This window comes from Budorcas taxicolor, chromosome 7 (assembly GCF_023091745.1).
Source record: "Budorcas taxicolor isolate Tak-1 chromosome 7, Takin1.1, whole genome shotgun sequence".
NCBI lineage: Eukaryota > Metazoa > Chordata > Mammalia > Artiodactyla > Bovidae > Budorcas > Budorcas taxicolor.
In genome coordinates this window covers 9,767,322-9,786,724 of record NC_068916.1, presented here as the reverse complement: position 1 = coordinate 9,786,724, position 19,403 = coordinate 9,767,322, and the positions used below count along the sequence as shown (strand labels likewise).

Sequence of the window (19,403 nt, the reverse complement as noted above, 5' to 3'; positions counted from 1 at the left end):
GGTTGCCTTGGCCAGGGACTGCATTTCTCCTCAATGAGCTCAGTCCCCAGGGATGCAGGACCTGGGGCCAGGCCAAGACACAGCTGCTGGGCCCAGGCCCGCTGACCGGGAACCTGAGAATGTGCCCTTCGCTTATCCTCTTGGGACCACAGTCCTGTCCTCTGCACATGAATACTGGGGCTGGGCCCTTACACCCAGGCTATGGGAGCCCAACAAGAACCAGCAGGAGTGAGGGCCGCTGGGTTATAGGGCCTGGGCAACGGGGGGAAGGGATGGACCCCAGGGGCTGTGGGCTGCAGACCCGGCCAGCGATCCTGACCACTGCCTCCCTGGAGCCCTCTCCTGCTCAAACCCTTCATGGCTTCCCGTTGCCCAGAGCGACATCTTCCTCACCAGTTTCCCTTCCCCGTTTCCCAGCCGTCCCAGCTTTTTCTGGCTGTGTGCTGGGGCCTTGGCTGCTGTGCAGGCTTTTCTCTAGTTGCAACGTGCCGCCTTCTCATTGCAGTGGCTTCTCTTGTTGCGGAGCACGTGCTCTAGAGCACTCGGGCTTCAGTTGTTGTGGCCCGTGTGCTTAGCAGTCGTGGCTCCCGGGCTCTAGAGCACAGGCTCTACAATTGCGGTGCACAGGCTTAGTTGCCCAGTGGCACATGAGATCTTTTGGGACCAGGGACTGAACCCACCTCTGTTGCATTAGCTGGTGGATTCTTTACTGCAGAGCCACCAGGGAAGCCCTCAGCCTTTCCAGTTTTCACAGTGGCTGTACCCACTGCCTGGAACACCTTCCTCCAACTTGGGAGACTCCTTTCACCTGACAGCTCACTCTAGCCCTCCAGCTCTCCTCGCCTTCATTCAGTCATTTGACAAACACACACTGAGCAACTACGTTGTGCCTGACCCTATTACAGGCAGAGGTGATGAAGACCGAGCAGGTTCCTGCCCTGATAGGGGAGACAGATAAGGAACAAGGAGGCAAACAAATAAGAACCCTAGAATGGGACATGAGAGATGAAGACATCTCAGTGTAGGGGATCGAGATGGGCATTGCTGACAAGGGAACATTAGAACTAAGACATGGGATTTCTCTTGTGGTCCAGTGGCTAACACCCCAGGCTCCCAATGCAGGGGGCCTGGATTCCATCCCTGATCAGGGAACTATTAATAGATCCCACATGCCACAGCTAAAGAGTTTGCATGCCACAATGAAGATCAAAGATCTTATGTACCAAAACTAAGACCAGCCAAATAAATAAATAAAAATATGTAGGGACTTCCCTGGAGGCCCAGTGGTAAAAACACTGTGCTTCCACTACAGGGGATGCGGATTCTATCCCTGGCCAGGGAACTAAGATCCCACGTGTTGCAGTGAGGCCAAAAAAATTAATGAATAAATGTATTTATGTTATGTTCAGTTGCTCAGTCGCGTCCGACTCTGCAACCCCATGGACTGCAGCATGCCAGGCTTCCCTGTCTTTCACCATCTCCAGGAGTTTGCTCAAACTCATTGAGTCGGTGATGCCATCCAACCATCTCATCCTCTGTCACCCTCTTCTCCTCCTGCCCTCAATCTTTCCCAGCATCAGGGTCTTTTCCAATGAGTTGGCTCTTTGCATCAGGTGGCCTAAGTAATGGAGCTTCAGCTTCAGCATTATTCCTTCCAATGAATATTCAGGGTTGATTTCCTTTACGATGGACTGGTTTGAGCTAAAAGAACTGTGATCTGAAAGGAGGAGACTTTCAGACTGTAAGCTGTAAGCCAGAGGGGCAAACAGTCTGGTAGCATGTTCCAGGTGGAAGGAAAAGAAAGTGCAAAGGCCCAGAGGAGAAAGGGGTGGGTGGATAAGAGGAACAGCAAGGAGGCCAGGGTGCTGGGTGCAGAGTGAGCAAGGGGTAGGCGCTCAGGGAAACTGATGGGGGCTGAGTTCCAAGGGGCCAAAGATCTGGGTTTAAATGAAAACCACAGTGGACACCACTGGAGGGGTTAGGCCGAGGGAAGCTGACCTGATCAAGGTTGGAAACGATAACACTGCCGTTTCTTTTTTTTTAAATTTTTTTATTTGGCTGTGCTGGGTCTTGGTTGCGTCAGGTGGCATCTTCATTTCTGCATGTTGGGATCTTCAGTTGCGTCATGATGGATCCAGTTTCCTGACCAGGGATTGAATCCAGGCCCCCTGCATTGGGAGCATGGAGTCTTTAAGCACTGGATCACCAGGGAAGTCCCAACATTGCCATTTCTTCCCCCAGGGATCCTTCCCTGCAGTTTCCCGTGGACTCTGCTGGCTCCCATGGCCTCTCTCAGTTCCACTCTGACCCTTCCATGTGATCCTACCTGGCTCCCACAGCATTCTGAGCTCTGTGGGCCTCTGTCTTGCTCACTGCTGAATCCCCGATGTCTAGTATGGAGCCTGGCACACAGTTGGTGAAATAACAGTCAGATGAAGAATGAATATACCCAGCACATGTTAGAGGAACAGCAGGACCGAGGTGCTGGGACGTGAACCTGCTCGAAGCCAGTCCCTATCTGGACGTGGACATGTCTGGCCTCAGTTAGACCAGGGCTCAGTCAGAGGGAAGGATGGGGGCTGATGGGGCCTCCTGAAGGAGGAGTGGGTGTGAGGGCTTAAAGTGAAAGAAAAGGGAGTGAAAAGAAAGGAACTCACTTCCATCAAGCACCTACTGGCTCAACAGCTCTGGGCAGGGGAAGAAGGGAAGCGATACTCCCACCCTTGGTGGGGGATGGGCAGGCAGTGGTTTCCCTGCCTTAAGACCCTCCACTGGACAGGACATCCCAATGGATGTCTTGGCCTCACGGGCTATGTGGTCAGACCACTCCAACCTTCCTTGCCCAGGGCCTCACCCAGGACCTCATCTCTTCCAGCTCACCTCTGAACTAAGACACTCTGTGTGCATGAGTGCGTGTGTTTTTCAAGTTGCTTCAGTCATGTAAGACTTTGTGCGACCCTAGGAATTGTAGCCCGCCAGGCTCCTCTGTCCATGGGATTCTCCAGGCAAAGAATACTGGAATGGGTTGCCATGCTCTCCTCTGGGGGATCTTCCCTACCCAGGGATCAAACCTGTATCTCTTACGTCTCCTACACTGACAAGCAGGTTCTTTACCACTAGCATCACCTGGGAAGCCCAAGACACTCTGACACCCTTTATTACTTCCTTGCCTCCCCAGCTCCTGAAACTTGTCTTCTTTCTTTCCTGCAGGTGTGGCACTTGTCTCCCCTCCAAACACACTTTTCCTCTTGCTTCAGAGAAGGGGAGCATTCCCCCTCACCTTGGCTTTTCATTACCTCTTTCCTTGGCCATAGGCTGAGGTCTCTTCTGTGACAAAGCAAAGTGTTCATTGCTTAGTCATACCCGAATCCTTGAGACCCTATGGACTGTAGCCCGCCAGGCTCCTTTGTCGATGGAATTCTCCAGGCAAGGATACTAGAGTGGGTTGCCATTTTCTGCTCCAGGGGATCTTCCTGACCCAGGGATCAAATCCACATCTCCCGCGTCTCATCACTGAAGGCGGATTCTTTACCATCTGAGCCACCAGGGATTCTATGGTAAAGTGAAACCTGCAGCAAACGCTCATTTCACAGGCACACCCTTTCCCAGAGCTCTTGTCTCTCTCCCCTGCATCTCTCCCCACTGCTTGCTCCGTTCTTCCCCTTCTCCATTCTGCTCTACGCCCCAAGAGGCTGACCTCTACAGACTGTATCAATGGACATCCTTGTCCTCTGGCTTCCAAGTGGGTTTGGCCAATAGGAGGCACTGGCAGAAGATGAAGCGGTGGGGCAGGGGATAGGGGGAGGGAGAAGGAGAAAACAGGATATTAATTCACCTGTATCTTTCCTGGTAGGGTCACCACTTCAGCTGACTGTATCGCTTGACCAAAGGTCCTGTCCATACAATCCACAGGGTATTAAAGAGCAGAGACATCATTTGGTCAACAAAAGTCTGTATAGTCAAAGCTATGATTTTTCCAGTAGTCATGTATGGATGTGAGAGTGAGTGCCGAAGAACTGATGCTTTTGAACTGTGGTGTGGAGAAGACTCTTGAAAGTCGCTTAGACAGCAAGGAGATCAAACCAGTCAGTCCTAAAGGAAATCAATCCTGAATATTCTTTGGAAGGACTGATGCTGAAGCTGAATCTCCAGTACTTTGGCCACCTGATGTGAAAAGCTGACTCACTGGAAAAGACCCTGATGCTGGGAGAGACCCTGTCCCCCGGGAAACAAGGGGGCAACAGAGGGTGAGATGGTTAGATAGCATCACCAACTCAACAGACATGAATCTGAGGAAACACCAGAGATACTGAAGGACAGAGAGCCAGATGTGCTGCAGTCCATGGGGTCACAAATAGTCAGACACGACTTAGTGACTCAACAACAAACAGCACACAAACCTCTCTCTGGGCTCTGCTAACATCCTTCCTTCCCCCTTCCCAGGCAGGGGGATCCGGAAGTGGTCATGGCTCTTCAGGGGTGCTCACTGGGGTTTGCTGCACTAACCCCTGTTGGTTTCCCCAAACCCTGCCCACTGTATATGGTCCCTATAGCAAACCTGTCTCAAATTGCCCCATTTGAATGTTAGTTGTTCCCTCCAGGCTCCCGACTGGGGTCCCCGCTCTTCCCTCCCATCTCCACTTAACTGCATTCAGAGCATCCAAGTCCACTGTCCTCAGCTTGAATTCTCAGGTTTCCTCCCTCACAGTCTGCATGCCTCAATCCTCCAAATCTCTCAGTAGCTTTTGATACCATGGGCTATGTATGCCTCTCTTCCTTGACCTCCTCCCCCACCATTTCTGGGGCATCACCCCTGCCTACTTCCTCTGCTGCCTATCCCTAACCCCTCCTCTTTTGCTTGTCTCTTAGATGCTGGGGACTCCCAAGTCTTGTTTGTTCTCCACTCTGTTCTGGGGAGGCTTCATTCTCTCTCCCAGCTTCAGTGCCCTTTTGCCTCACCAAACACGGATGCTTGCTGGATTATCTTTAACCTATTAGATGCTTCCAGGTTCCTGCCTCAGGGGTCCTGCTCCCTCAGGTTCAATATGCCCCAAACGTGCTTCTGGTCTTCCCTGGGATTCTACTCCTCCTTCAAGGGCCTGGACTTCATCCTCTATTGCCTGGACCACACCCATTCTTCTTCCAAGCCTCCCCACCTTGTCTTCCCCCTCTGGTCCTGCCCCCTTACCAGCTCCCAAGTAATATTCCAGACATGCAGATCTGTCTGGGACCCTTCCCTGCGGCCCCGGTCATACTGGAGATGTGGCTCCTGGCCTCGTGTTGGAATGCATTTTGCATTCCCACGCCTTCCCATCCCAAACCTGCCTCCCAGTCCCACAGAAATGCTAAATGACCTGTGCACGGGAGGTTTCTGTGGACTGGAGCACATTCTAGCAGGATTCAGCTCTAAGGCCGCCTCCTCCAGGTAGGTGCCCATCCCATCCCCTCGCCCCTAGTCCCTCATTCCACTCGGGCCTGACCACATAGGGCTGGGAGAATCTGCCCGGCTTGATCTCCCTTGTCCGTCCACTGGTGCGTGGCCACGGATTACAGTTGGTAGCAAGGACATGTACATGAGTGGGTGAGCGAATGAATGAGTGAATGATAAGGAAGTAAACGATGGAACGTGATCTGGAGACGTGAGCCCGGAGCAGGAAGAGGCAGACGCGGTGTCTGGGAGGGGCCTCAGTCAGAGTCCAAAACCTCCGGGTGTCGGCTCCTCCTCAGCTCTAAGAAAGACGCTCCCGGATTGGCTCAGGCTGAGAGAGGCGGGCTTTGGCCGAGCCTCTAGTTGCTATTGGCTCACTTGCCAGGACTCTGCCCAATCAACGCGATCGCCTCTCCCCTCTCCCCACCAAACCGCCTTTCGCCGGCCAGCAGCCGCGGAGGCGTAAGACGGCGCCTTCTCGTTACCCTGACAACCGTCAGCGGGCCACCCCCCCCCCCCCGTCGCCCTGGCAACTGTTCGAGGCCTCCTGTCAGCCTTCTCCTGGGCCCCTCCGGTCACCCAGACAACCTCTACCCGTTCCGGTTAACCATCAGCCCTTTCCCCGTCACCCTAGCAACGGTCACCAGACCCACCGCCAGCCTTGCCCGCCCCCCGCCCCCGCGACACACCGTCTTCATCCTGCACACAGGCTTCCTCTTCCTAAACCTTCGCTGAGGTCCCGGGCGCCCTCTTCCTCTCGTCCATCTTCCTGGCCCCTCGACTGCGGCGAGGAAGAGTAGAGGCGGGGAGGCCGGATGGGTGGGGTCTGGGGGTCCTGGCTCAGATCGGGGCTAACAGACCATCTGGTTCTGAGGCTGTGCGCAGCTCTGGGCCTATCTCCTCGCTCTCACTCTTGCGTGAGAAGTTCAGCCGCCACAGGGAGCTTCTCAAAATGCAAACCATGTCCCTCCCCTGCTGAAAACCCTCCCTGGCTCCCCTTGAGAATCAGATCCGAACTCTTTGAAGCCCCTGGCGGTCTGGCTGTGGCCTCTTCCTCGCGCCTGCCCCCTCGCTCTACCCTAGCAGGCACTAATCTCCACACTGTTTGCTACTCGAGTAGCCCAAGCTTATCCCAGCCTCTGACCTTCCTGTCACTGCTTCCCACTCCCTGAAACGAAAACCTTTCCTGGGACCGGTCACACACCCACGTTGCTCTTTCTGCCTCTTCTCTGTTAACTCCAGAAGGGGGCCTGTGTCCTTGAATACACTCTATCCTCGGGGCCTAGAACAGCTCCTGACACATAGGATGAGTGAAAGGATTTTTATGCAGGGGACAAAGGAGGACAGAGCGGGGTAACCAGCAGGCAGGCTTTGGCTAGGCAGGTCCATCCAGGAGATAAAAGTGAAAAAGTAAAAAGTGTTAGTCGCTCAGTCATGTCCAAGTCTTTGTGACCCCATAGACTGTAACCCACCAGGCTCTCTGTCCAGGGTATTCTCCAGGCAAAAACACTGGAGTGGGTTGCCATGCCCTTCTCCAGGAGATCATCCCCAACCAGGGATCAAATCCGGGTCTCCTGCATTGCAGGCAGATTCTTTACCATCTGAGCCACCAGAGAAGCCCCCAGAAATAAGAGAAAGGTATTATTTCTGAGACCCTCAGACTGATTCATCACACTGCTGCAAGTCGTAACAGTGTTCCCAGAGGCCAGGACAAGGCTAGGGAGATAAAAGTTAATGCTGTGACCAGCCTGGGGCTGGATGGTTCACCTTCGACATGTATGATCTTCACTCGGAGGCTGGAGCCAGGAGTCCCCATGAAGAATCAGCAGAAACTCTGGTTAATTTGGAACAGAAGAGTCTAGGAACTGGGGAGGCAGGCCTGACACCCCGGATGGCTATTCAGGGAGCTGGTCCCAATCTTACTTATCCTAACAGAACTAAGAGCTGTTTTCCCATAGATCTGAGACAGAGATCCCAGGGATCTTTCCCAGGCTGGGGTGGTAGAATTTGACCTCACAAGGCCAGGAGTCATGACTGGGAGGGAGATCATGGGAGTTTATCCAGGGCCTGACTGGAGAGGAGTTTGGACCTCCACCTGCCTGTGTGAGTGAGGAACTGAATCTTTCATCGTATTTAATTTTAATTAACTTGCATTTAAATGGAAGTAGCCAGACGTGGCTACAAGTACTGTATTGGACAGAGCAGCATTTAGCTGAGGACTCCAGACTGGTGGTGGAAGCCAGGGACAGAAAGATCATAAGTTCATGGTCAACGCAGCTCTGGGCTTTGACTTTGGCAAGATGGGTGGGGCCTCATGGAGAGGAGAAGTAGGACACTCAGTATCTAGCTCCGCAGAGAGGCATACCTGGTTCCCAGGGGTCAAAGTGCTTGCTCACACGTGCATACATGCCTGCCTGTATGTGAGCATATGAGGGTGGTGTGCCTGAGGGTATCCACAGAAGCACTTGTGTGCAGTCTAGGAGTTCCATCCGTGTGCATCAAGAGTCCATCCGTATATATACAACCTGGGAGCATGCAAGCCAGTGTGAGAACTCCTGGGTGCATGCAAGCCAGTGAGCTAGGGCCATCAGTCCAGCAGGTCTTGCAAGAAGGCCCACATATACTGGTGCATTTCCACAGGGTTGGTCTGGGGGATCCAGTGCCCCATGCCTGGCAGGATGTGGGCTTCAAGCCGGCCTGGCACAAAACGGCTGCTGATGGCCTCTACCAGCCCTTGCTCAAAATAGGGGTCCTTCTCCCCCCATAGCAGCAGTGTGGGTGTGGCCAGCTCCTGAGGCTCCAGGGGGAAGGTCCTATGATCAAGACAGACAGACAGACAGGCAGAAGGATGGCTGCTCCACCCCTACCCCCATGCCCACAACTCTCCTAAGCCTGTCAGGCCCTGGGTCCTCACCTGAAGATGTTTCGATAGTAGTTGAGAGGCCCAGTGAGGCCACCAGGCTGTGAGAAGTCATAAAGGAAGGCTTCAAGTTCGCTGGGGGTCAACTGTGGGATGCCCCTCTCGCGGTGGGTGAGGCTGGTCTTCAGGATCTGGGCATACAACAGGACGCCGGCTTCAGTCCCAACCCACGACCCTCCACCCAGCCCTGGGCCTTCACCCTACTGCACCTGGAAGTCAGACATGGATAGCAGCTTCTCGGGCAGCCAGGGAAGCTGGAATAGGAACATGTAGTTGGAACGGAAGAACTGGCCGACGTGGTGCAAAGAGTAGTCTAGGGTAGGGAGAGGGAGGCAGGTGTGAGGCCTGGGTTTCTGCGGGCCCCACGCCTCTGCACTTGACACATACCCAGATCATGCACATAGATATGCCAAGACTCAGGAACACCACGGCTGCCTGCCTGAGCCTGTGGGGACACTCAGTGGTCCTCTCGGCCAGGGCCCCAGCTTGTCTCTCTCCTAAGTGGCCACTGTACCCACAGAATGGGGGCACTTTCCTCCACAGTCCCCAGGAGCTCCCTGAGCCACTGGCGTGCTCCCCCTGCCACGTCTGAATGCGTTTCTCCTGCCTCACTCAGCTAACATTTATTGACCACCTCCTGACCCTGTTCTAGACTCTGGAGATATAGCAGTGAATGGAACAGACAAAACTCTCTTGCCCTCAGGAAGCTGGAGACGGAGACAGATAAGAAACAAAAAAAAAGAAAGAGAGATAATACAGCTCTGACTACAATTCTGGGATGTAAAATTAGGTGATGTGATGGACACTGGGAGGCCAGAGAAATGACACCTCAAATGTTATTTTGTAGTTGCTTCTGTTTCCCCAACTGGACCATGGGATAACAACATTTTCAGAAGCCCAGGAGGCTTGTGTAGGTTACTCTATGCAGGCTCCTTGTCAAAGCAATTGTAGAGCCTTTGCTGGTGGTCCAGTGGTTAAGAATGCACCCTGCAATGCAGGGGGACCTGGGTTCAATTCCTGGTCTGGGAAGATCTCACATGCTGTGGAATAACAAAGCCCATGGACCACAGCTACTGAGCCTGTGCTCCAGAGCCTGGGAGCCACAACTATTGAGCCCACATGTCACAACTACTGAAGCCCACACACCTAGAACCCATGCTCTGCAACAAGAAAAGCCACCACAATGGGAAGCCTGTGCACCACAACAAAGAGTAGTCCTTGCTCACCGCAACTAGAGAAAGCCCACGTGCAGAAACAAAGACCCATCACAGCCAAAAATAAACAAACAGTAGATCTTGCGAGGGAAAAAAGCAATTGTAACCTGTAAGTGCTCAAAAAAATGTGGATTACTCCTAGGTGTACCATCATGGATTATAGATTGAGAACACCATGGGGGAAGGAACCCAGGTTTACCACTGTGCCCCCAGACCCTAGAGTGGTGACAAGGCGGACAGACATAGAAGTGCTGACACAGACATACACACCCCTTCACACAAGCACACACCAGCATCCAGGACTCCCCGACACACCTTGGTACACTGACATGGGGGGAGCACTGACCACTACCATTCGCTCCACCAGAGATGGGTAGTAGATGGAGAAATTCCAGGCTAGGAGTGCACCCCAGTCATGAGCCACGAGGATACACTTGGAATAACCTGGCAGGGAGGTCAGAGGAAACTGTTTAAGTGAGATGTCAGGTAGTAGTGAGGCAGCGGTGAGGGGGGCCAGGGCTGGGATGGGGGCACCTCCCTACCCAGGCCCAGAATGACATCCTGGATATCTGCCATCAGCAGGTCCATGGCGTAACAATCCACATCCTTTGGCGCATCGGAGGAGCCGTATCCCCGCAGGTCCACAGCCACCACGTGGAAACGGCTCTGAAACTCCCGGAGCTGGTAGCGCCAGGAGAACCTGTTAGGTGGGCCAGGGAGGGAGGTTGAGTCAGGATACCAGGGCAGCACCTCTGCATGACACCCAGCAGGGACCCTGGGGTGACCCCCACTTTCCTGCCCAGGACTTTGCAGAAGGGAGGATGGGGAACCACAGCAGGTCAGCTGCGCCCTGGATTCTGGGCAGCCTCAACATGGATATTTCTTCGTCCCATCCCTTCAGGGCCTCCTGTCTCCATCTATCTCCGTGTGGACCCCTGTCCTCCAGCACCCGGTCTAGGCCCGATATACTTTGCCTTAGCGGCTCCCAGTCTACCCAACCCTTGTCTCCGCCTCCTCAGTGCTCTAGTGGTCCAAGCTCCACACCTCCCGCCCCACCCTACCCCCCACCCCCGTCCCTCCCCACCCTACCCCTCCCTCCCGCATCCGGTCCTGTGCGTCCCAGGACCCTGGGCCTCCGACATACCAGTTCTCAGGGAAGCCATGCAGAAACAGCATGAGGGGCCCCTTGCCGCGTCCAGCGGAGACATAGTGCAGGCGCAGGCCCGAGCTCTGGGGGAGGGCACAGTCTGAGACCTGGGAAACCCCTCTTCCCCGGGCCTGAACACCTCCCTTCTACCGGGTCACATGCGTACTTAGACTTGGATTCAACCATTTGCCACTCCGCACCTGTCCAACACGGGCCGGCCTTCCAGGATCCTTGACCCTCGAAAGCCCGGTAACGGCGCCCCCTCCCGCCCCCCTCCCCTCATCATGCTCACCCTGAGAATCAGGAAGCAGTGCTCTCCCAGCGTGGGGTCGCTCAAGCAGACCGGTGGGGTGTGCCGGGGGCGCCCGCAAAAGCCGCGTCGCGGCCGACACATCACGTGTGTGAGCGCGATGCAACCATAGACAGCTGCAGCCACCAGCGCCGCCGAGAACACGAGGCTCCACATAAAGGCACGAAGCAGCTTCAGAGTGAGGCGCGAGGGCGCCAGTAGCGCCGTCACCACCAGCTCGGGCATGTCTCCGCGTCCCGGGACTACCGCGTTGACGTCTGGGGTATGGGCGAGGGGCGCGGGCTGCAGCAGCGAGGCGGGATCTCGGCTGGCGAGCCCGCCGCCTTTGGTCTGGAGCCCCTCCGTGTCGTCGGGGTTTGCCGAACGCACCGAGAGAAGAGGCGGGCGGCTCAGACCGAAACTGCCGTGGCTTACAACTCAACAAAGTGCTAGATAAACACCTGGGCGCGACAGTGGCAGGGAGCAAGGCTCGAGGTGCGGGGGAGGAGGCTGCGAGGACCAGACTCAGGTGATGGGGGTGGAGTCTTGGGGAGAAGGGATGCTAAAGACTCGGGCTGTGGGAGAGATCTAGAAAGGCTTAGGCGAGTCTTAAGGGGCGGGGGTCTAGTAGGACGACAGAGTTGGCTGGGTGATCGGGGTCTGAAGTCTAGAGGGAGACTGGGGTCCTGCATGAGCAGAAGACAGGAGGCGCTGTGGGTGAAATGGGCGGGGTCTGGGGCAAAGGGGCGGGGCAATGCAGGGTAAGTGCGGCCTACTAGCTGGAAAGGTGGGCCCCAACTAGGCCTAAGAGCGTTATATGGGCTAGGGGCGCGGCTTAGGAGGCTGGGAATGAGGATGGAGCCTAAGAAGGCGGGGCCTAAGTTGGGCGGAGAAGGCCCGAGGCAGGGTCTGGATGGATTCGGTGACAGGGATGGACCAATGAGCTGGGAGTCGGCCTGGTTACGGGCCAATGAGGCGAGGGGCAGGGGTCAGAACCTAATATGGCGGGTCAGGCGGGCCCGGAAGCGGAAGAAGGGGGATAAGCAGTGCCATGGCGAAGGTTAGGAGGGAATCGCGGGCTGTCGCCGCGGCCCAAGGAGGCCTCGGAAGCTTCTGCCGCTACCCTCATCTCCCAGGAGCTCCCCTCCCTGGAGCGCGCGACCCTCCCCTCAGTCTGACTCCGAGGGACCTGGCAGCACCTACACTAAGCTCTGGTTCCAACGGTGGTCCAGCGGCTCAGACCCCGCGCCGGCTCCAGTTGGTCCAGCGGATCCGTTGGCCCGCCCCTGTACGCCTGTGATTGGATAGCGGCGGTTATTGACGTGCAGGCTACACCCCCGGAGCCAATCCGCAGTTGTTGAGACCGGGACTCAGCCAGTGAAGACCGGAGCTTAACTCCTAGAGGGCAGGCCCGGCCCGGGCGCTGGAGAATCGGACTGGTCGAATCACTGGGGCTCTGGCCAAAAGAGGAAGAAGAGTAGGGTTGGATGAGTAGCCCGGCAGGGTAGCTTCTTCCTCCTCCAGTTTTGCAATCTTCCTCCCAAGATCCTAAACATTTCAAAGTTACTCATTACTTAACCCTGATAATAATCCTATTAAGTGTAGATACTATCACCCTCCTGTATTATAAACCAAGAGCCTGAAATTCGAGTATTAAGTCATTTGCCTGAAGCCTAACAGCTGACTCAACAGCAATCAAGGACTTGAGAAAAATAGCAGTCTTGGGCTCCACCTCTTCCTCCAACCAGAGGCAGCCTTTGGGATGATTTTCGGTATTTATTAATAGCCATCTCTAAATGTGTTTATGTGGATTTATCTTTTGATTACCAATTTGGGGCATTGACTGTCATTGTCACCACCACTGCAGGAGCCGTATCCATGTTGTTTTCCTACTGGTTCCCTCTAACTTTACCCCATTTTGTCACCTCTCATCTTCCCTTACAAGGGCTTTCGTGGTGACTTAGTGGTAAAATCCGCCTGCCAACGCAGGAGATGCAAGTTTGACCCCTGAGTTGGGAAGATCCCCTGGAGAAGGAAATGGCAACCCACTCCAGTGTTCTTGCCTGGGAAATCCCATGGACAGAGCAGCCTGGTGGGCTACAGTCCCCAGGGTCACAAGAGTCGGACACGACTTAGCTACTGAACATCATCATCAAATCTTCCCTTACATCTACCAGTTAACCTTGCCTTTGTATTAAAGCTGCTCAACATTTGTCCTGGGACTATATTAAGTTCATAGGTCCCTATTTATTTTTTTAATCAAATACTGCAGTAGTGATTTAATCAGTATAAAATTGAAAGAGCTTTGGATCTGTAATAAAAATCCAAATTTGGGAAAGGGCAAACTTGAAAACAGCAGCCAGTAGAGGAGGGCTGGGGATGGTGTAGGCATGAACAGGCATGTCAGAGCTGTGAGGACATGTCAAACCAGTGTAGTTTCCTGGTTTCTCAAGGAAAACATTTATACACCTGTTTTTTTTTCTTTTATACTTAAGGTCAATCAGTGTTCAGATAGGTCCATTCCTTGTCTTGGTGATATACAAACATTTGTTCACCTCGCATTTATCACCTACCTTTTCTTGTACAATTAGCCTGTATCGTGGCTTTGGTTTCACTTACATTTTCCATCAAATCAATTTTCCAACCACCTGATCCAGGAATCCCTCCTCCTGAGGCCTCTAACCTGGCTGCTGCACACACCAGCCATGGCTGGGGGGTGTTTGTGGATCTCCCTTCTGCAGAACACCGACTCCTAAATTCCCCCTACGCAGACCCATCCCCAAGCTCTACCCTTAGACAAAGAGACAGCAGTAGTCACAGGATGATAATTTTATATTCAGTACAAATGTTTATTTTTGCAATGAGAACTGCACAAAAAAAAAAAAACTTTTAGTATATAAGTGAAAAGTCTACGAATTCCCTTCTACAAATGTCTAAAGTGTTTAATACAAGTCTCAGATTCACTGACATAATTATTGGCCAAGCGATCCGTGCATACAGTACAGTATGGGCTCGTACACACCTCTTACTCTTGTATAGAACTAAGATTTCTAGTACTGTGGGAGGGGATGGGAAGTGGCCAGAGAAATTAAATAGTAGATCCAAGTTCTAATTACAACCCAGTTAGAGAAACACCCTTCAAGGAGGTGTGGAGAGGGCCATGGCAGAGTTAAATCTTTAGAAGGAAGGTGCAGACAAAACCGTTTCTCCAGCTAAACAGACTTGGCCTGGGGAAGTTTCTGAACAAAACACGGAACAAAAAATGAGAGTGGGATGAGAAGGAAGAAACCCCATGGAACCAAAATATAAGTCACACTTGAACCAGCACAGTGGTTTGTTTATAAGGAAGTGCTGTGGGAGGGGGAAGGTGGGGGGAGGAGTGGGGCAGGTCTCTGGCTGAATGCCTGAACTACATATACCATCAGTTGGGACGTTTGGCAGATCCCAAACCCAAGATACAGGGCCTTTCTACTTGAAAAAAAGGAGAATGTGGGTTAATAAACAGTGCTGGAAGTGTTTCAACCACTGTGTCTTTGCATACGTGTTAAGTGATAAACTTTCATCTTACATCCTGGGGGCTGCTCTTGAGTACTGCCCTTACCCTGTGGCTGGGGCATGTGTGTACAGATGGGTGCACAGGCAGGCCCAGCAGGGTGTCCACCCGGCAGGCTTAGGGGTGGAGTGGGGTGAGGACCCTATCTGGGGGGGATGTACATTATCTAAGTATCTTGTTAACCCTGAGCTTAAATGAAAGGAGTTCGGCAGAGGCAGGCAAGGTGGGAGACGTGGCTCAAGTCCTTTGGGTGAGTAGGAGATCAGGATGGAGGAAGGGAAAGAATACTGTCTGGAGTTTGGCCAGGTTCTGCTGGAGCATGTCACCAACTTTGAGTCCACAGGGAGAAGGGGTACCTGGGCTCCCAGTTAACAGCTTCAGTCTAGAGGGGGCAGCTCCTGCCCAGGGACAGGCCAGGTGGTCCCATGCGGTAGTTCTTATACCGTGGTGGTGCGTGTGTGTGCGTGTGTGTGTTGGGGGGGGGAGACTTAGCCTAGGCAACAGCAGGTGGTTCACAAAGAAATATCAGGGAGACACCAGCATTAAAAAAGAGAGATGTGTTTATTCCATGATCAGTACAGACCAAATGCATATTCACCGTATGAAAGTCAAACCAGTCAATGACTCCAGAGTTTGGCCAACACTGAGGCGCCAGCGTCATGGTGTAGAGTGGGTTCTCATGGCACGCGTAACCTCACCAAGGGCTCCAATTATAAAATTAAAAAAAAAAGTCGGGAAGGGGCAGCCGGTTGGTAGGGCCAAGCGCCAGGCAGGGAGTCTCTGCCTGTCTGTGGCCTATGGCCCCTTGCACCCGCCTCACCCCCTGGCCCTTCCTCTCCTGGTTTTAAAAGAAAAAAAACTCAAAAAAAAAAAAAAACCCCAAAAACCCCAACAGATTTTACGTTAAAAATAAAAAGAAGCCAACAAATGGGGGGAGGAAAAAAGGATAAGAAAACGCAGTTTTTTGGTTTTATAATTAAAAATAGACTAGTAAAAGTTTGAAACTGAGTAAAATATAGGCAGTTTTTTTTGTGTTTTGTATGTTTTGTATTTTTTGTGTGTGTGGGTTTTTTTTTTTTGAGTTTTTTTTACACCAGTTTGGTGGAGTCACCAACAAACTTCAAACAAAGATATGCCAACTATGTTTCACTACACAGTACAGCCACGGTCACACACTACCCACAGCGCGGTGGCAGCCGCCGCTCAATGAGGAGACGATCACACCATTTCAGAGATAAGCAGTGCCATTGTGTCTGGAGGAGAAGAAAGAATTAAAAATAAAATAGAATCCAACAAAAAATATATATATAGAAAAAAACAAAACAAAACAAAACCAGAAACACAGGTGGGAAGGAACTGACTTTGGTTGGTGGCCTCACTCGCCAGGCAAGGCCGGCCCACACACACGCGTGTGACAGTCACCTCACTCCAGATTGCCATGGACACACACACACCTCCACGGCACTATTCCCTTTTGCACAAGCGAACACTTACAGAGAGCGGCTCTCAATTAAAGGCTTGTGGGGGGAGGGGAAGGGAGGGGTGGGGTCTGTTCAAGGCAAAGTCAGTGCCAGCAAGGGGGTGGGCCAGCGCCCTTGCCACCTCCAGCTCTTGCAAGCCTGCCCTGGTCTCCTGGGTGTGGGCAGCGGCAGCTGGGGTGTGGGAAAGGACTCCCGGCGGGCAGGACGTCACGAACGTCACGCTCTTGGGGACAGTAAACCAGTCACGGTGGCGGCAGCAACGATGTCCTGTGTATACTGTGTAGACATTTGGCAGAGAGAAGGGCCTCTGCCCCACACGCGGGGACTCGGGGCTTGGGTCTAGCCGGCACTTGCTCATGGCGAGGCGTGCCCTGTGCCGACGTCCTGTGGGGGTGGCAGGACGTCCGGCTGGCTGTAAGGCAGACAGGCTCTGCGATCCTCAGCTGCCCACCAGGCCTGCCCCAGGCACAGCATGCAGGAGAGCCAGACCTGGAGACAACCCCTCGCCGCTGCTACTGCCTCCACTGCTGCCCCTAACACTATGGAGAGTCAACGTTTTGCCAGGAAATCAAAGTCAGAAGTCACCCAGGTGCTCTCAGAAAAGATTTTCTTCAAATATTGACAACAGATCACTCTGGAAATTCATGTCAATGGTAGCTGCCATCTGGAGGAGAGAGGAGGGTGGGAGGAAGTGAAATTCGGTGCCCTGCCCTCCAGCGATGGCTCTCCCCACAAGCCCACACTGCAGCACTTCCCGAATCGGGCCTGAGCACCCTGGAGGCCCAGAGGGCCAGCACAGCACAAACAAGGAGAGCTCGGCCCCAAGTTCCTGCCCAACGGCTCTCTGCTTGCACCCCGCCACCTCCTGGACCTCAGGGTCCCCTTTCTCAACTCCCCCAGGGGTGGATCTCTTCCCAGCGGTGCCCAGCAGAGACCCCCTGACCCTGGCTCACCGCTTCCCGGCGCCTTCGCTCCTGCTCCTGCTTCCGGGCCAGCTCTCTCTGCTGGTCCAGCATGGACTGGGGCTGGGAGCTCCGGGCCTGGGGGGCGGCGGCGGCAGCTACGGCAGCTGCCTGTTGCTGCTGCTGCTGCTGTTCCTGGCGCTGCTGCTGCTGCTGCTCCTGGCGCCGCCGTGCCTCCTCATGGGCTCGCCGGGCCTGCTCCAGCGCATCCTCATCCTCCCGGCTCCTAGGCAGGGCAGGGCTCCATGTCAGCGTCCGCATGGGGGCGGGTTTGAGCCCAGGGAGCCCCACGCCCCATCCAGATCCCGCGCCCACCTCATGCGCTCCTGCCGCAGCCGCTCCTTCTCCTTCTCTGCGTGCTCAGCCTGCGCCTTCAAGGCCTTCTCGCGCTCCTCCTTCTCCCGGGCTGCGCGGCGGAACTGCTCGAAGCTGTCGCTTGAGGACTTTGCTGTGGAGGATGGGGTGGTGGGATGCTTCTGCACCAGGCTAGCCCAGGAGCCCATGTTCTTGATTTTTAGGTCCTGTGAGACAGACAGACCACAGGGCTGGTGAAACACTCTGCTGTGCCTAGACTCCTCGAGAGGCCCGAAGTCTGAGGATGCGCCCACCAAGGCAGCTGCCCGGGGGCCCTGGGGGGTGGGAGTGAGGAGCGTTCGCGGCTCCAACCGCTCCTACCTTTTTGGGTGCAACTGGCGTCTTCGGCTCCTGTTTCTGTTTGTCCTTGTCTGGGGCCCCTGGTGGGGGTGCATTCTGCTCAGGGGGCCGAATGACAGGCCTCCCGACATCCACAGGCTTCATCTCAGGCCCTGGAACACAAACAGCCCGTGGGCCTGGGCCCTACCCACCTCAGCAGGGCACAGCTGACCGGCCCACACAAAGCTCACACCCAGTGCAGGCCGGAGGCCCTCAACCTCTGCCAGGGTTGGAGAGGGCACTCACGCTGGGGCAAGTGGACAGGGGCCTTGATGCTCTCCGGGTGCTTGGGGGGCTCCGGCCGCAGTGAGGGGCTGAAGGGCTCACTGCGGATGATGGGTGAGTGGATCTTCTCCTCCTTCACCACCACCAGGGGCTGGGGCTGGACCACGGAGGCCGCTCGGAGCTCCTGGGACAGCACAGGCATGGGAGCCGGTGAGGCAGACAGCCACCTCTGGCCCCGCCCGCCCCCACCCCTGGGGGCTGATGCCCAGCCCTGCCCTTTACCTGCTTCTTAGGCTGGACATTTTGCTGGGGTGGCGACTGGTGGGTCAGGCTCTGGAACTGTGGCATCTGGGGGGAATGTATCATAAGCGGGGAGGGGGCTTCACGGAGGTGACCTAAGAGAAGGAACAAGAAGCTTATCAGCCAGTCTGGTGTGGAGGTCACAGGCCCTGAGCCCAGCCAGGGAAGTCCCACAACAGCTCAGCCCCTGGCACCTTGGGCCCTCCGCTCACTGTGCTGTGCTTAGTGGCTCAACTGTGTCTGACTCTGCAACCCCATGGACTACAGCCCACCAAGCTCCTCTTTCCATGAGAATTCTCCAAGCAAGAATACTAGAATGGGTAAATTTCTTCTCCAGGGGAACTTCCCAACCCAGGAATCAAACCGGGCTCTCCTGCATTGCAGGCGGATTCTTCACCAGCTGAGCTCATTTGTGTTCATTGCGCTCACTGTAAAACAGGGCTCTACGGAGCCATGAACTCAATCCTGGTTGTTTGATACCACTGTGTGTCAGGAAAAACAGCCTTCATTAAGAAACTTTAAAAAGTACAGATACATTTGGGCCTATGTGGGGTCTGGACTTATGTCCTTTTTAAAAGTTCTTCAGGTGGTCCGATGGTATAATCTGGGTCAAACACGAGGGATGTCAGTAACCCCACAGAGCAGGCAGCCTTGGTACCCAGCTGTCCCCATATGACTGCCAGTCTGCCTGGACAGCTGCTTCGGGTCTAAGACCGGACCCCCAGGAACCTCCCCAACACGACTCAACCTGTAAGACCCACACAGTGGGGAGAAGCCTGGGACTGGCCTACACCACAGCAGAACGGTAGAACAGGCAATGGACATGTGGTTCTTACAGAAAGTGGGCTGGCACACCCACCTTCATCCAAGCCAATGCTGGGGGACCCAGGCAGCTTTGGCCCAGGCCTGCCAGAAATCCACAAACACACAAGTCCAACAAGCCACCCCCAACCCCGGGCGGGTCGCTCCCTTGGGAGCCCCTCCTGAGGTGGACCTAGCTGATGGCTCCCAGGCCTGTGACACGGAGGCATCTCCTGACTCCTGGTGGCTCACCCAGCAGCACCTAAAGGGGAGCCCAGCAGCCTGGGGCAGTGCCTGCAAGTTGGCCTTCCCCAGGGATGCTTACCAAGCCTCCTTAGCCTCCAAAAACTTGGCCTTTGACCCAGAGCCCCCAGCTGGACTCCAACACAC

General features: G+C 54.5%; 2 protein-coding genes across 3 annotated transcripts in view; both read right to left on the bottom strand.

Moving 5' to 3' along the window:
- Positions 1-6,761: 6,761 nt before the first annotated feature.
- EPHX3 (epoxide hydrolase 3) lies at positions 6,762-12,237 on the bottom strand. Of its 2 annotated transcripts, XM_052643346.1 has the most exons (8): positions 12,202-12,231; positions 11,002-11,276; positions 10,707-10,792; positions 10,105-10,262; positions 9,878-10,006; positions 8,558-8,661; positions 8,343-8,479; positions 6,762-8,241 (listed from the first exon to the last, which is right to left on the bottom strand). In XM_052643346.1, exons 2-8 carry the CDS (start codon positions 11,242-11,244, stop codon positions 8,016-8,018), a joined length of 1,083 nt encoding a protein of 360 aa, XP_052499306.1. In that variant the 5' UTR covers positions 11,245-11,276; positions 12,202-12,231; the 3' UTR covers positions 6,762-8,015. The 2 variants fall into 2 exon arrangements, with proteins under 2 accessions (XP_052499306.1, XP_052499304.1); XM_052643344.1 differs by having other exon boundaries at positions 11,002-12,237.
- Positions 12,238-13,957: 1,720 nt separating this feature from the next.
- BRD4 (bromodomain containing 4) overlaps positions 13,958-19,403 on the bottom strand; it is an 87,823-nt gene continuing 82,377 nt past the window's right edge. The window contains exons 15-20 of the mRNA XM_052643754.1: positions 18,195-18,307; positions 17,934-18,096; positions 17,670-17,800; positions 17,310-17,515; positions 16,986-17,220; positions 13,958-16,696 (exon numbers count right to left, since the gene is read on the bottom strand). Coding sequence (XP_052499714.1) covers positions 16,628-16,696; positions 16,986-17,220; positions 17,310-17,515; positions 17,670-17,800; positions 17,934-18,096; positions 18,195-18,307 — 917 coding nt within the window. The 3' untranslated portion in view covers positions 13,958-16,627. The remainder of the gene's footprint in view (positions 16,697-16,985; positions 17,221-17,309; positions 17,516-17,669; positions 17,801-17,933; positions 18,097-18,194; positions 18,308-19,403) is intronic.